The 13,422-nt window shown below is 39.5% G+C and overlaps 3 protein-coding genes across 13 annotated transcripts in view; 2 read left to right on the top strand and 1 right to left on the bottom strand.

Moving 5' to 3' along the window:
• The window catches only part of LOC117992918 (glycogenin-2-like), a 172,376-nt gene that overhangs the window by 90,506 nt on the left and 68,448 nt on the right, over positions 1–13,422 (top strand). The gene's annotated exons all lie outside the window — the stretch shown is intronic.
• The window catches only part of LOC117992954 (guanine nucleotide exchange factor DBS-like), a 124,376-nt gene that overhangs the window by 66,214 nt on the left and 44,740 nt on the right, over positions 1–13,422 (bottom strand). For all 11 annotated transcript variants that reach the window (XR_011238143.1, XR_011238142.1, XM_069506835.1 and 8 more), the window contains 10 exons: positions 9,942–10,143; positions 7,892–7,982; positions 6,937–7,167; positions 6,199–6,332; positions 5,608–5,727; positions 4,685–4,805; positions 3,393–3,543; positions 2,836–2,990; positions 1,737–1,907; positions 1,504–1,644 (listed from right to left, as the gene is read on the bottom strand). Coding sequence is in view for 9 of the 11 variants with exons in the window: in XM_069506835.1 (XP_069362936.1) it covers positions 1,504–1,644; positions 1,737–1,907; positions 2,836–2,990; positions 3,393–3,543; positions 4,685–4,805; positions 5,608–5,727; positions 6,199–6,332; positions 6,937–7,167; positions 7,892–7,982; positions 9,942–10,143 (1,517 nt within the window). In the remaining 2 variants the exon portion in view is untranslated. The remainder of the gene's footprint in view (positions 1–1,503; positions 1,645–1,736; positions 1,908–2,835; positions 2,991–3,392; positions 3,544–4,684; positions 4,806–5,607; positions 5,728–6,198; positions 6,333–6,936; positions 7,168–7,891; positions 7,983–9,941; positions 10,144–13,422) is intronic.
• LOC138404239 (E3 ubiquitin-protein ligase CCNB1IP1-like) lies at positions 3,799–4,632 on the top strand. Its single transcript, XM_069507721.1, has one exon. It carries the CDS (start codon positions 3,850–3,852, stop codon positions 4,627–4,629), a length of 780 nt encoding a protein of 259 aa, XP_069363822.1. The 5' UTR covers positions 3,799–3,849; the 3' UTR covers positions 4,630–4,632.

Genomic DNA, 13,422 nt, shown 5'->3' with positions numbered 1-13,422 from the left:
TTGTATCTGATTTAGAAAAAGAATCATAAATATTTCTGCTGAGATGGTTTAGGGTACCGTGTCTCCAGAGAGAAAAGGGAACCTAATAGGATCACTTCGTTGTCTGTCTGTCTGTCGTACGTTACGTACAAGGAGGCCTAATCCTTCAAATGGAGCAAGAGAAAGAAGGAGTTTAGTATAGTTAAGTAGGTAGTTAGGTACCGATAGCGCGAATTGTTTGAGCATAGACTACATTTGACACACTAATGCATAGGCTATGACTTTTAATGAGCCATGAAGATCCAGATCACTATAATGCCATAAATAATATGTAATTATGTAATGAGTACAATTTATACGCATCCGCCATACAAAGTACAAACCAGGGATTTCGACGCAGCGTGTCGTGATTCGTGATGCAACAAATGACGAAGGGAGTCATCATCATGATCAACCCATCGCCGGCTCACTACAGAGCACGGGTCTCATCTCAGAGTGAGAAGGGCTTTGGCCATAATCTACCACGCTGGCCAAGTGCGGATTGGCAGACTTCACACACCTTTGAGAACATTATGGAGAACTCTCAGGCATGCAGGTTTCCTCACGATGTTTTCCTTCACCGTTGAAGCAAATGATATTTTAATTACTTAAAAACGCACATAACTCTGAAAAGTTAGAGGTGCGTGCCCGGGATCGAACCCCCGACCTCCCATTGGAAGGCGGACGTCCTAACCACTAGGCTATCACAGCTTCAGCTAGTCGATACTAATATAACTAGCTGATGCCTGCGATTTCGTACGCGTGGATTTAGGTTTTTAAAATCCCGTGGGAACTCATTGATTTTTCGGGATAAAAAGTAGCCTAGTCTTTAACTATACCCATGCAAAAAATCATGTCGATCCGTTGCTCCGTTGCGACGTGATTGGAGGACAAACCAACAAACAAACACACTTTCGCATTTATAATATGGGTACTGATGTGAAAGTGTCTGTTTGCTAGCTTTTCACGGCCCAACAGTTCAACCGATTATGATGAATTTTAGTACAGAGTTAGGTTACATCCCGGGGAAGGACATAGGCTACTTTTTATCCCGGAAAATTAGAGTTCCTACGCGATTTTCAAAAAACTTAAATCCATACTCCCAATATCCAATATTGACTCCGAGTGGCCTACTTACGCAACGTCCGTTGGCTTCTAGCGTCAGTCAGATGTTTTATTTGCAATATAACGTAAACTTTTACAAAATTATAGGTTTTTCAAATTATTATTTTTTTTTGCGTTTTTTGTTGTATGTTATCAGTAATCATCAGTACCATCACCTGTCTTTGTTTTTGCCAGCGTTCTGGTTACACCCTGTACGTGTATGGTATTTTTTTTTGTTCTTCTTCTGGCTTTACACAGATTAGCCAATGTCAGGTTTGTTATTTATTAAAGTTTAAAGTTAGGGAAAGTCCGCCAAGCACGAAGTTTCCCGCCCTTTCCCTTGACGTGTATGGTACGAAGTCTTACTATATTCGCACTGACCTGGTGGTTATTCAGCACGGGTAGAACTGCGCTGTGCGGAGGCACGGACTGCACGGGGCGGGCGGGCTTGGCCGCGGCGCGGACGAGGGACGCCCGCTTGACTGACACCATGAGCCAGACGTCTTCCACTCGCTGGCACACCTGGATAGCAAGCATCTATTATTTTTACATTATCGACTTGTTTATTGACCATTTTCACGATGATTTTGTTCATGAGACAAAGCAACAGCTACCTGTGTGACTAGAGCCCTGGTTTCCTGCGTGGCGCTCTGCATGAGCATATCTCGGAACTGCTCGGGCGCCGCGAGTCCGAAGCTCTTGGCATCTTCTAGAAGTTTGTCCACCGCTATGAGACCTCCTTCGCCCGCTAGGATCTCAACGCCCGTGGCGCACCACTCGTTTGCCTGCACGAAAAAATGTTAGACATAAAATGAAAAGGTGACTGACTGACAGACTGACTGACTGATCTATCAACGCACACAGCTCAAACTACTAGACCGATCGGGCTGAAATTTGGCATTCAGATTTCCTCCTTATCCTATTATGATGTAGACATCCGCTAAGAAAGGATTTTTGAAAATTCAACCCCTAAGCGTTGAAATTTGTGTAGTCCACGCGGACGAAGTCGCGGGAATAAGCTAGTCTAATAATACAATCATTGACGGATCATTTGTACTGTTGTTGTCTGCACTTGCGTGAAGGTATTTGTCCTAGTACCATCAACATACGATAGGTGGCGCGCAAGTCATAATATGCCACAGATTCACGGATTTCTGATCTTTCCCTTAACTTGTGCTATAAGACAATGCTACCTGCCAAACATGATTCCAGGTCAAAGGGAAGTATACGTTTGATTCCCTTGAAGGGTCTTGACTCTTGACAGACAGACATTCAGACAACGAAGTGATCTTATAATATAAGGGTTCCTTTTTTTCTCTGGAAATACGGAACCCTAAAAATGATGAGATCGAAAACGTGGCGCGGACATTTTCTTTACCATCATAGATCCATAAGGCGTGTTCTTCCTTACGACCTAATTTCGGTCACAATAAAATATACTTACATTTATTAATTGAATTTTTTTTAAAGTTGGTAAAGCCTGACCAGAAAAATAAAACAATTCGCCATATTGCGGGAAAACCGTAGAACTAATAATCATACAAGACTTAATGACCATAGACTAGTGACACCCCCAGTGAAGGTATTTTATATTTCTGGTATAATATTATAAGTAATTTTAGATTTTACCCTAAATATTTCACCTCTGATTTGACATTCTTTATTCAAATTTTAAGAGCACAAATACTAATTATTTAAAAAAATTGTTCAAACCTTATCTATTCTATCCATTAATTCTCTAGCTTTGGTAAGTAGCAGATTTCGTTTTTGTATTTTATCTATTAGTAATGAACTCGTTCGTCTTAATTCCTCGCATTTCGATTCTATGTGGTCCACTGAACTCAAAGGGTCTTTCATTAATATTTCTCCTGCAATAAAAAAACGATCATGAATAAGTTGCAATGCATCCAAACTAGGAAAGGGAAATCGTGTCCGCCATATTGTGATTTGTAGCCTTACTAGAAATATACATAGTTTGATTCAATATATTTTTAATTATTTACAACGGATTTTAGGACAAATTTTCCAAACTCCATTAAAAATATATTTCATCAAATTTCAAAATATTATGCTTCCAGCTAGGACATCAAAATATGGCGGACACGATCCGTTCCCCTTTCTTAGTTTGGACGATTTATACTCTACTTTAAAATAATATTTTCAAATTTCGAATTAATGTTGATATTATTCTTGAGGCGCATTACAGATTTTTTATTAAAAAAAAATATTACTCTATGTATCCAATAGGTAATCATTTTTTTTTTTTTTACCTTCGTCTATAACTGATGAAGCAGAGTTGAGATCACAGTTGCACAGTTTTTCAAAGTCGTTCGCTTCTTCAATAAGGTTTTCGACCCTGTTTGCTGTTTCACCAACTTCAGTCATATCACACGCCGTCTTTAAATGACCATCTAAAGTAGCCTAAAAAAAGATATAAATAAATTGGCATTATATTAATTATTATTTTAATGGATTATCTAATTAAAAAAATGTTATTGAAATATAACTCCACAATAAAATACCTTATTTTGTTTTAAGTAAAACCTCATTTTTTAAATGATGCCATTAAAGACAATAAAAAATAATTGTGACACATATTTGACATGAGATGTGTCAAATTTACTGTTATTTATGGTTTTTTTTACTGTGAATTGTGAACTGAACATGAAATAGCATAAATAATCGTGTGTAATTTTGAGAAATAAGTTTGATTCGATTTAAAATAAAATGGTTTTAGATATAGTATGTAATTTTCGCAAATGCAGAAGATCCTTAACCAATCACGCGTGGGTAACGACATGTTCACATGCTTTTTGCGTAGATCATGGTCAACGGGAATTTAAAAGGAATGCTGAAAATTCCCTAACATGTCCCGCATGTGGGAGTGAACTGCGCGACAAATTCGACGTTATCCAAGCTGATCTTAAGCCAAGTGAGACATTTAAATCAATTGTATTAGCGGGTTTGAAACCCGATGCTATCATGGACGTGGCCATGCGAGCGATGTCTTTTTGGTCATATCAAGTAGAGCAAGAGACACTATATCAAGAGGGCCTAGCAAAACATGCTAAAGAAAAACTTAATTGTCTAGAAGAAGTGAACATCCTTAATGTTCAGAAGTTAAAAGCAGAATTAGAAACGTGTAAACGTAAAATAAATTCGTTACAAACTGATTTTAATAAGAAAAAGAAACAATCAGAAGAACTCACGGCACGTTTGGAAGAAAAAACGAGACAAATACAGAAGTTAACATTTCAACTCGACGCACAGAAGAGGAAAGACTTTCGTTTACCGAATTTAGAAGATAAAAATGTCCCCAATAATCAAGAGAAATGTTTCAATATAACAGATTTGGTCGGTAAACGAGCCGCATCAGAAGCTTTTGTATTTAGACCGATGAAAGAAACTGACAATTCGCACAAAATATGTTCACCGAAAACTCCGGTTTTCGATTTCAGGAACAAAAGTAAAAGGCAAGGATTTAATTTTAGACCTATATTTTCATAATTGATAAATATTTTACCAAGCATGCAACCAATAATATAGTGTTAAGCGTACTTACCTGCATTTGTTTAAAGTTTAATAAAAATGTTCTAAATTTCAACCAGTGATTTAATTTCATGGAATGTTTCTGCCAAAAATTGTCGAATTGTTTTTCAGTCTCATCTAGTTGTACAAGTAACCTGCAAAAATGTTATCTCATTAGGTAACGTCAACCCATCGCCGGCTCACTACAGAGGACGGGTCTCCTCTCAGAGTGAGATGGGGTTTCGGCCATAGTCTACCACGCTGGCCAAGTGCGGATTGGCAGACTTGACATACCTTTGAGAACTTTATGGAGATCTCTCAGGCATGCAGGTTTCCTCACGATGTTTTCCTCCACCGTATTTAATTAGTTAAAACGCACATAGCTCCGAAAGTTAGAGGTGCGTGGCCAGGATCGAACCCCCGACTTCCGATTAGAAGGCGGATGTCCTAGCCACTAGGCTATCACAGCTTTTAATTATGTACTGCTGTTAAATTGGTACTTACTTACATATAATTACTTACCTATATCTCTTTTCGTTTTGCGCACGCATCATGCAAGAAACACTGTACCGATTGAGATGAAACTTTCACATACCGAATGAAATTTTGATGAAGGAATACAAACAAAGACAGTATAGGTAGAATCCTACGAATCTATGGATGCATATTTTCTAAACCAAAACTAAAATCCAAAGCTAGCGCCTTTTCCACAGGGATTTAATTTAGGTTATAAAGACTTATGTACAACCGAATAGCCACAAAAACAATTATATTCCGTACAAAATGACTTCTCACGCGCCATTTTAACTCTATGGGTCAAATGGGTATGGGTGATTTTAGTCCTTATTTTAAAGGTGAACCCACGTAGTTTTGACATGAAATTTGACACATTTAAAGTAAAAATGGCGTGTGAGAAGTTATTTTTACGCATTAATTAGCTGAAAAATCAATATTTACCTTTCGACAGCAGCAACATGGCTAATAATATTATAATTAAGATTTGGTTTGCGCACTTGCGACAGCAACTCCTCGCCCTGACTTGTCGCTGAAGAAAGTTCGCTTTTTAAAGCTTTATATCTGAAAAAAAAAGGTTATTAACTACTTTAATTTAGTTCATTGTAAATAGCAAAGGTGACATGATAATCATGTTCATCGCATCAAAGTTTCATAACGAATGCTTACGAGCGCAGACCTCTACTAATACAAGTAAGTAAGTACGCTGGTCTTGCGATTGCCGACCGTATAGATTCGTGGTATCTATCTACCTAAAATATCGTAATTTGACGCGTGGGATTATGGCTACGAGAATTATATTTCATCTAAGTAACTGACTAATAATATTTCCCTTTAGTACTTTTCCACTCCAACTAAGCGTAAAGCTTAGCACAAGCTTTAAGAAAAGCGTAAAGCTTGTGCTAGAAGTAGGTACGACAATAGCGCAACGTGTGGGGTTTGAACGCGCCGACGTTTCAGATTTCATTTCGCTCCTTTAACTGTTGAACTATTGAGGCCTTAAATAATAGTAGTACAAAATATCTTCTATCTCACCTAGATTCCTGTGAGTCTAACAATTCTTTGGTTTGTGTGGGATCGTTGCCCATATCGCAGTCCACTATTTCGCGCATAAAGTCGTCCAGCTTGCTCGATATCTCCTTCATCAGTGTTGAGAACTTCTCCAAAGCCTGCAAACAATTTTTTTACTTATTATTTACTTCTTTACACAAAAAAAATGTCGGAAGTGGTAGGGTTTTTCTTCAGTGTTTCGTATGGCGATCAGCACATTACGAAATGTCCTTTTTTATCCACATAAGTGGTTCAGAGCGCAAGGGTGATAAACATCATAGAAAGTTATTCGTGTAACGCGTTTTATTGGTTTTTTCCCCTATTTCCCTTAGTAAAAGATCATTCCTATCGTTATTATAAGAATACTAGTTGATGCCTAAGATTTCGCCCGCGTGGATTTAGGTTTTTTTTAAACCCGGTTGTAACTCTTTGATTTTTCGGGACAAAAAGTAGCCCATGTCCGACCCCGCTACCAAACTTCAAAATCGGTTAAACGGATCGGCCGTAAAAAGGCAGGTAGACGGAAATGAATATTTTAGGGCATACATATGAAGATCCATTTCCATAGCTGAAGACATTGTTAAAAGGATAGTACTCATTCTACATCGGCTAACCAACGGTCAGTTTTAAGATTTTGCTATAAGTAGTTAGGTATCAATATCTTTGACTCTACCATCTACGACCGACGACTATATGCCAAAACTATCAATATCTGATTCTTACAATCCGCTGCTGTATCCATTCCGAATGTGAATACTGGAGTTCTCCGCCCAGATCAGGCGTCAACTGCGAACGGTCGAAGTGTTCATAGAGCTCCTCCAAGCACGAGCAGACTAGTACTCTGAACCGGAACTCTTCCTTGAACAGCTTGCTGCTAACTTCGGATAGCGCTTTCTGGAGGAAACTCGCTGGTCGGAGAACGTATACTGCGTGGATGAGGCCCGGAAAGAACTCCTGGAAATATTAAATAGGTACGATTTACTTTTAAAACATAGTTGTTTCACTTTAGCAATAGTTTGGTTAGGGAAGAGAGTTTATATTTTACTATGAGCCGCAACATTTTGGCTCTAAGTATAAATCCTGCAAATTGCTTATGCGCGTGGCCGCGATTTTAGTGACGTCAGCACTGGACTGAAGTTTCGAGCTGATGCATATATTTTTATTTCGGCTGACGTCAAAATGATGTTAATGAGACATGGTTCCTGCGCAATAGTAATTTGCGGGACTTATACCAAGCTTATACCTGACTCATGAGTCCTGAGTGTTTCGTCGTGTCGTGAGTGTGTTCGAGTCCACCAGACGTGCTTGTCTTGTCATTTAGTAAATCTCTATGATTGGAGCTGTATACTATCTCTATGTGTAACTGCTTTTACTCTATGAATTGGGTGAAGAATGTCGTTGACTTTATCAAGAATTTAACAAAACTTTTTATTGGTTTCAAGTTTTAAGCAAAATCATGATGATCCATAAGGCCATAACGTATCTTGGGCTTATCTATAGATTGATAAGGCTATGATACGTTATATGGCTTTATGGATAATGTCGCAAACCTATCTAGATCTAAATATAGATCTGTAGGTCAGCGTCTGTACCTATTATAATAATCAGAAAGATTGCTAAAAATCAAAGATAAAAAAGATTCCTATGCTAAGTATAGCGAAACAAACTTCAAACTTACCGATATTCGAAGTAACACAGCTTTAACAGAATTCCATCTATCTTTTCTTCTGTCGACTATTATGTGGAACCCCATTTCTGCTTCTAATAATCTGGAAATAAAATAACAATAGTTCAATATTTTAATGTAGGTAACGGGTAGGTACATACCACGATTAATTTGATGTTTTTATTTGTCGATATTTCAACCCGTCCCGTCTCGGTCCCGGTCCCGTCGTGACCACGACCCGTGCAATTGGTTTGAAATACCGACAAGTAAACACATTAAATTAATCGTGGTAGGTATGTAGGTACCTACCCTTTACCTACATTAAAATATGTCTTTAAACCACGAAATAAGCTTAAAATAGTTCAAAACATTGAAAAGCAAAAAAAAAACTAAATTAACACAAACAAAGTAGCGGGCATCAGCTAAACACTAAACATAATCATCATGATCAATCCATTGCTGGCTCACTACAGAGCACGAGTCTCCTCTCAGAACGAGAAGGGTTTATACATGTATGATAAAACGGCTTTACTCACGTATTTCGTTGACGTTTAGCCAAACTAGTTTCGGGTCGGTAGTTAGTAGTCGAAAAGGGTTTGGGTCACAGTCTACCACGCTGGCCATGTGCAGATTGGCAAACTTAACACACCTTTGAGAACATTATGGAGAACTCTCAGGCATGCAGGTTTCTCACGATGTTTGCCTTCACCGTTAAAGTCTGACAAGTTAGAGGTGCGTGCCCGGGATCGAACCAGCGACCTCCCGAGTACGAGGCGGACATCTTAACCACTAGTCTATCACAGCTTTTATGTCGATTTCGTAAAACTTGCATCAATCATTATTACAATCTCAATTGTTGTGGTTGGCTGAATTTATGTGATTCTTGTTGCAACAATGCATTGCAGCCAATAGTGAGCGAGCCGCAACCGATCAGAGGTGATTGCGATCGTGACATTGTAGCTATCATTCCACCGCAATCGAGCAGCAGTTAGTTCCACGTAACGGTCTCTCACACCCGGCGTGCTAGTTACGTCTATTACCTATGGTGGATGCAATTCTAATAATTTTCTCTTTCGTGCGAATCATTGAACATAAGCACAGTTTAACAACCATTATGTTATAGTAAAGCAACAATCTTCGATCGTTTCTATTTGTTCCGATAAATTCGAGATGAAATCTCCTTTAATTTTATATTAGTAACAGTATTTTTTATTGGTAACTGATTTGCGATTAGCCATGATTACACTTCATACTTCTATTTTGATTGGATTCTAAATTGTAATAGAATGTGAATTACCTACTTTCACATAATTTACAAAATCTCTGGGTTGCTCTAAGTAAAAAGTAAAAAACCGTAGTAAAATTAGCATCTTTTTAAAGTAGCTAATACTGCAGCAGACAGTAGTGGTTCTGAGAATGCTTTGCATGTAACGAGAAAAAAGGACGTTGTCAGGTTCTGTTTAGCAAAGATTTTTTAAAAATATTTTAGACCAGCGCTTGGCTTGGCTTTTGACTTGAAGGTACCACCATATCATTAGAATACTATTTTCTTAAGTAAGTTCTTTCTTTCTTTGTCGTTACTCTCTTGAGGTGAGAGGTGAGGTACCTAGAGTAGCAGACGGCTGTATTCGGCGGCGGTGAGCATATAGAAGTTGTTGTTGCCGGGGAAGGTGACCAGTGGACAGTGGTTGTGCGCCAGTCCGCTCGTGGCCAAGCACCACAGACGCAAGCACCTACTGCGGTAAGAGAAGCACGCCCACGCTGCGCCCCTCCTCGCTCTTACTTCCCTAGACAACGGTGTCAGGCTTGCTGGGTAGCACAGATTCGATGGCGTTTTCTGCTAACTATGTATTAGAGTATATAATACAGGGCAAGATAAAAGGCAGACATAGACCTGGTCGTCGACGAATATCCTGGCTTAAGAACCTTCGCCAGTGGTTTAACACGAGTACAAGGTCACTGTTTAGGCAGCGGTAAACAAGATCCAGTTAGCCTTAATGATTGCCAACCTCCGGTAGGAGATGGCACTAGCAGAAGAAGATGTATTAGAGTAGGTACTTACGAGGGCACAGAGGTGAGGTAGAGTAGCAAACGGCGGTATTCGGCGGCGGTGAGCATGTGGAAGTTGTTGTTGTCGGGGAAGGTGACCAGCGGGCGATGGTCGCGCGCCAGTCCGCCCGTGGCCAGCACGTACTGCGGCAAGAGAAGCTCGCCCACATTGCGCCCATCCTCGTTGTCGCTGCCGCATCCGTCGCATTCTGCTTCTGTAACAAGAGATAGAGATTATTATTCCAAGTTCTTCTTCTCAGTCGGAATTTTGACGACCTCCATGGCGCAGAGGTACTGTGGTCTTATTAGTGGGCGGTCCCCGGTTCGATTCCTGGCAGGGGTTTGCAATTTTATAATTTCTAAATTTCTGGTCTGGTGTGGTGGGAGGCTTTGGCCGTGGCTAGTTACCACCCTACCGACAAAGCCGACACCAGAGGGCCATGGGTTAAATTAAAAAAAAAACTGCGTTACCCCTTCCTGGTTAGCCCGCTTCTATCTTAGACTGCATCATTACTTACCACCAGGTGAGATTGCAATCAAGGGCTAACTTGTATCTGAATTTGAAAAATCATGTTCTCGATGTATCTCCATTCTTCTCTGATTGCGTCTATGGGGAACCAGAAGACCGGCACGGCATGACACCTTGGCTAGATTGTCCTAGCCATTGAAAGAGGTAGTACGCGACAGGTCGAGATGGCAATCGGTGTATGAGGCGGGGGGACGCCCCGCACACACGCACGTCACCTGCACTTGCCCGCACCGGGTTAGTGCAGGGGCTGTGCGGGGCGTATCCTCCCCGATTGCTATCTGAACCTGTCGCGCACTATAGGTAGTAGGTACGTTAACATAGGCTTTGGAACGTGAGAGAACTAATAACACAAAACAATTTGATTCAAAGTGTAAAATTAAAAATAGATAGAAGAGGCCCACAGTTCACACTCAAAAATATAAAGCGAATTCGGTCTCCATCGTGCAGTTGGGAAAATTCAATCAGTATGCACCGTTGCACTTGAAAACTGTCTGGAGTTATAACGAACGAGTAGCGACAACGAAACTTGATGTGATTTCACAAAATTGGCTAAATTTTTATTCCATTTCCATTCCAGATTTAAACTCATCTCGTATGTACAAAATATATCCAAACTACTCACAAGTTAGATGCGGAGAATTTGAAAAGAAATTTCAAATAAACTTTAGTAGGTAGGTATATATAGGTAGTTGAACGTCTTGAAATTGGAAGGAAATGATGCAAAACGGTGCAAAATAAAACTGAAAATATTGAAAGCAATACCTGGTCTAATATTATAAGAAAACAATACAGGGGGTTGTATTTTTTAGAGTCAGAGATTGTCCAGACTGCTTTAGTCTACTGTTTTAGTGGTAAGAATCTTTGGGCGAGGCTAGTAACCATCCTTCCAGCAAAGACAGTACCTACAGCCAAGCGATTTATGCAAAACAATGCCAGGCTTACCTAGGACACAATTAGTTGTATGAGTTAAAACAGCAACACCTATTTATTTATACCTCGTACTAACAGTGGCGTAGCTACCTAGGGGCTAGGCGGGGCAGTGCCCCGGGGCCCTAAAGCTCAGGGGGCTCTCGATCGAACTAAAGTTTTGAAAATTTCTCCCATTTTCAAAATAAATATGATAAATCGAAAGTTACTAAGGAATTCCCCTAAATTCTTTCTGTGAATGTATAATTTGTATTTAATATTTTTATTTGATAAAACCTAACTAGTTTAGATAGCAGTGGGGCTCCATTTTTGATTTGCCCCAGGGCCCTTGGTTACCTAGCTACGCCACTGCGTTCTTAGATCAAGTTGGAAACGATAAGAACCGTAATTCCTAATTATTGTAATATGAGATTAGTTCGGCTTTTATAAATGAAGGTAACCTTCATGCAATCAATGTGTGTCTGTCATGTTTGCATAAGTGTTCACCAGAAGAAGGAAGCTGGTTTGAAATTCTAACACGTGAAAGTTGCCGTTTCTAAGGTACCTACAAATTCAAGAATTAATTAATCAAGCTGTGCGTTGTTAGATCAATCAGTCCGTCAGTCAGTCAGTCTTTTATATATTTAGATATATTCCAATTTAATATTTTCATTTTCAATTACTGTGATCAAACTAAGTAGGTACCTAACTCAAATAAAGAGGATACCTTAGAAGTAATAATAAAAATAATTATAGAACAAAGTCAATAGAGCTTTTATTTCGCATCAGAAATATAAAGTAAGTACACGGATGTAGGTACACATACACAAGTATCCACCTGAAGCCAGAGAAGCTCTGCGAGTGTTTCGAAGCGCACCCACTTTAGCGGCAGCGGCCTTCATAGCGCACTCATGACCCTGACATTCATGAAATGTTGAACTCTCGGCTTTGCTTTAATTAATCTGCGTATTTTTATTTATAAACACGCTATGCGGTGCCAGTTTTAGGTTAAAAGAAGCTTTTTTAGCGTTTAAAGTACCGTGAGTGATTTCCATTATAAATAATATCTGTCCCGGCTGTACTCACGTGTTTAGTCGACGTTAGCCCGGACGTGAGTACAGCCGGGACAGATATTATTTATAAAAGCAAAATCGTAAGTAAGTAGATATCTACTCGTGTGTAAATAGTAAACATTAATTGGAATAGTACCTTATCTAATTAGGTACTATACAAATCATGCCCGCATGGAATAGTGCCAAGATTACTGGCTGCATTTCCGCGCTAGACAGCCAGGCTGATCCGTTCCGCAAAAAATGAGCCAGAAAACATCGAGATGTACCTACCTACCTAACCTACATGCATGTTCTCCATAATGTTTTCAACGGTGTGTGAAGTCTCCCAGTCCGCACTTGGCCAGCATGGTGGACTATGCCCTAAACCCATCTCATTTTGAAAGGAAATCCGTGATCAGTAGTGGGCCGGATGGGTTGATAATAATGAATCATAGATTTGTTATTTCCGCAAAATTCGCACTACTGCCCCACGTGCCACACAGATAGAACCAAAAATCATCCGCTTTTTCTATTTTTTCCCTCATGTATGACCCTTTTAGCGAAATTGAATCTCATCTTTGTTCTATGACCGACTGTTCCGTAGTAACATAGTAGCTGACTAATGTGTATGAAACATGCGAGTTGCGACCAGCCCTTTTATTGCTCCAATCCACTCAAATGCGCACATTATGCTTTCCATCTTCGGCTTGTATGTGGACTTTTATGGCCGACTTTTTTTAATGCTCTCACTCACTGAAATTACAAAAAATATTAATGCAGCACCCAGCCCAAAAAGCCCTCACTATAAAATCGAAAAAAAACTTGTGTGAATTTAATTACCAAGGTTTAAAAAAACCGGCCAAGTGCGAGTCAGACTCGCGCACCGAGGGTTCCGTACTACAGTCGTATTTTTCGACATTTTGCACGATTAATCAAAATCTATTATGCATAAAAATAAATGAAAATCTGTTTTAGAATGTAAAGGTAAAGCTTTTTTATATGATACC

The sequence above is a fragment of the Maniola hyperantus genome, chromosome 2, assembly GCF_902806685.2.
Source record: "Maniola hyperantus chromosome 2, iAphHyp1.2, whole genome shotgun sequence".
NCBI classification, from domain to species: Eukaryota; Metazoa; Arthropoda; class Insecta; order Lepidoptera; family Nymphalidae; genus Maniola; species Maniola hyperantus.
Note: the sequence above shows the minus strand (reverse complement) of the source record. Positions and strands in the feature narration are given on the sequence as shown.